The sequence below is a fragment of the Octopus bimaculoides genome, chromosome 4 (genome assembly GCF_001194135.2).
Source record: "Octopus bimaculoides isolate UCB-OBI-ISO-001 chromosome 4, ASM119413v2, whole genome shotgun sequence".
NCBI classification, from domain to species: domain Eukaryota; kingdom Metazoa; phylum Mollusca; class Cephalopoda; order Octopoda; family Octopodidae; genus Octopus; species Octopus bimaculoides.
The window spans coordinates 58,255,163-58,257,421 of NC_068984.1; the positions used below are offsets into that span (position 1 = coordinate 58,255,163).

General features: G+C 36.6%; 1 protein-coding gene across 2 annotated transcripts in view; it reads left to right on the top strand.

The window, feature by feature from the left end:
• LOC106877357 (polycystin-1) overlaps positions 1-2,259 on the top strand; it is a 144,523-nt gene that overhangs the window by 32,989 nt on the left and 109,275 nt on the right. For both annotated transcript variants that reach the window (XM_052967101.1, XM_014926242.2), the window contains exon 4: positions 145-325. In XM_052967101.1, the coding sequence (XP_052823061.1) occupies positions 145-325 (181 nt within the window). The remainder of the gene's footprint in view (positions 1-144; positions 326-2,259) is intronic.

Consider the following 2,259-nt stretch of genomic DNA (forward strand, 5'->3'; position numbering starts at 1 on the left):
AATAATAATAATAATGGCTTCAAATAATAATAATAATAATAATAATAATGGCTTCAAATAATAATAATAATAATAATAATGGCTTCAAATAATAATAATAATAATAATAATAATAATAATAATAATCGCAAATGTCTTTTTTAGGAAGTTCAAGCAGTAACAACTGTTTCTGTAGAAACGCCGGTGGTAAATGTCACCCTAGACTGTCCTGATTTAGTGGCAACGCACGAAGAGTTTGACTGTCGCGCCATTGTTCAAGAGGGAACATCACTGACTGCCACCGTTGACATTGGTGAGGGTTGGCAGAGAACCTACCCCATTGCAGGTAAGAAATGTACATTATGTATGTTCTTCCGGATTTATTTTTCAAATTTCGCTCCAATAAAATCCAAGTTTTGTTCATTGAAGTTAGACATCAACCTGATGGTTTTCATGAGTGTATGCGTGCATGCATTGTATGTTTGTGCATGCGCGTGTATGTGTTGTGTTCGATCGAGTGTATGTGTGTGCGTGTGTGCATGCGCGTATATTTAATATCATTTGGGTAATAACCGTATAACGTGCTTTCTAAATCTCCTCTTTGTGTATCGGCAACCAGAGTAAGTATATGTGGATGTCATTGTGTTTATGAAATTTGTATATTTGTCCTCCTACTGTATGAGTTAGCTTCTCTTAAATTATCATTATCCAGTCAACTTCAGTAGAGTAGTCATCACTGTACTAAGTAGTCTTTCTAGGTATGATATACAAAGCATATATAAAGAAAAATTAAGATAAGCATAAGTATAAATTATTAGTTCCTACGTACGTCTCACCATTGAAGTTACTTGAAACTCAGCTGTGGATATTCCACGTGAATTTGGATACCTAACTGCAATGGTTCACCAGAGGAACACTTTATTGCGTTCAGTTACAGAGATCTAATATATATACACCAGGTTGGGTATAGCTTTTTTCGGATTTTCACTGATTATTTTTTGCAACTTGTATCTCCATGTTATATCAGTAGTTTGTTATAACTTGTCCAATCTTTGCTGAATTGTTTATTCTTTATTTTCATACACAGCGTATAAACATTAATTGTTTATTCTTTATTTTGTAGTTTTGATACTGAGTGGGGGGAAATTGCAATTAGAACCATTTTACACGGCCTGTGGAAAAAAAAAGAAAAATACTGAGTGCAAAGGCAGCGGCAAAAGAAATAAATGATGTGGAAGACCCAGGAACTGTCAACGAATATGTGGCACAAAACTGGTTCAGACATTTCAAGGAAAATGACACCAGCCTCGAAGACAAACCTAGGTCAGAGAGACCTGTTGTTGAACATAATGCCTGACTTGAAATGGCTGAACAGCCCAGCACAAACACTCGTACATTGTCAGGAGAACTTGGACCTTCACAAAGCACCACCAATCTACACCTCCATAAGCTTGGCCTTGTGAACAGATGCTGTCGAGAAGCTCCTCATGAACTGACCAATGACCAAGCTCAACAATGAGTGAACAAATGCCGGAAAATCCTAGAGATGCATGATTTTAGCATCGAATTGTAAATGTGGATGAAAAATGGATGAATTTTCGTAGAAAGAATTAATGGCTTCGTTCTGACCAGGTTTTATAACCTGTTGTTAAACAAGAACGATTTGAACAGGTCATATTGCGTGTTTGGTACAATTTCGAGAGATGTTGCATTTGTGCTTGTCGCAGATGATAATGCTGTGAACGCTAACCTCTGTGCTCAACAACTGCAGTGAGTACATGATGTTTTGAAAGCACGGCACCCGGCATTTGTCAATCGAAGACGTGCACTCCAACAGCAACACACTGCCTCAGCGCACATAATGGGATCAAACACATACCTGACTAACTTGAGACGCTGGAAGTGCTGCCTCACCCTGCATACAATTCAGACCTTACTCCATCAGATTACCATCCTTTCCGAGACATGGCTCATTTCCTGAACAGACAGAGGATTGACAATGCAGAAAACAGGTGCAGGTACTTTTTTTGCCTCCAAAGCAGCCAAATAGTATAAACAAGGAATTCAGCTTCTGGCACAACGATAGCAACAACAACAGAATATGAGATGTATTTTGAGGAATAAACACTCCTCATATATAATTTGTTTCATTAATTAAAACTGGAAATATTAAAAATCTTTTGACTCAACCTGGTATATACATACATACATGCATACATACATACATACATACATATATACATACATATATATATATATATATATATATATATATATATA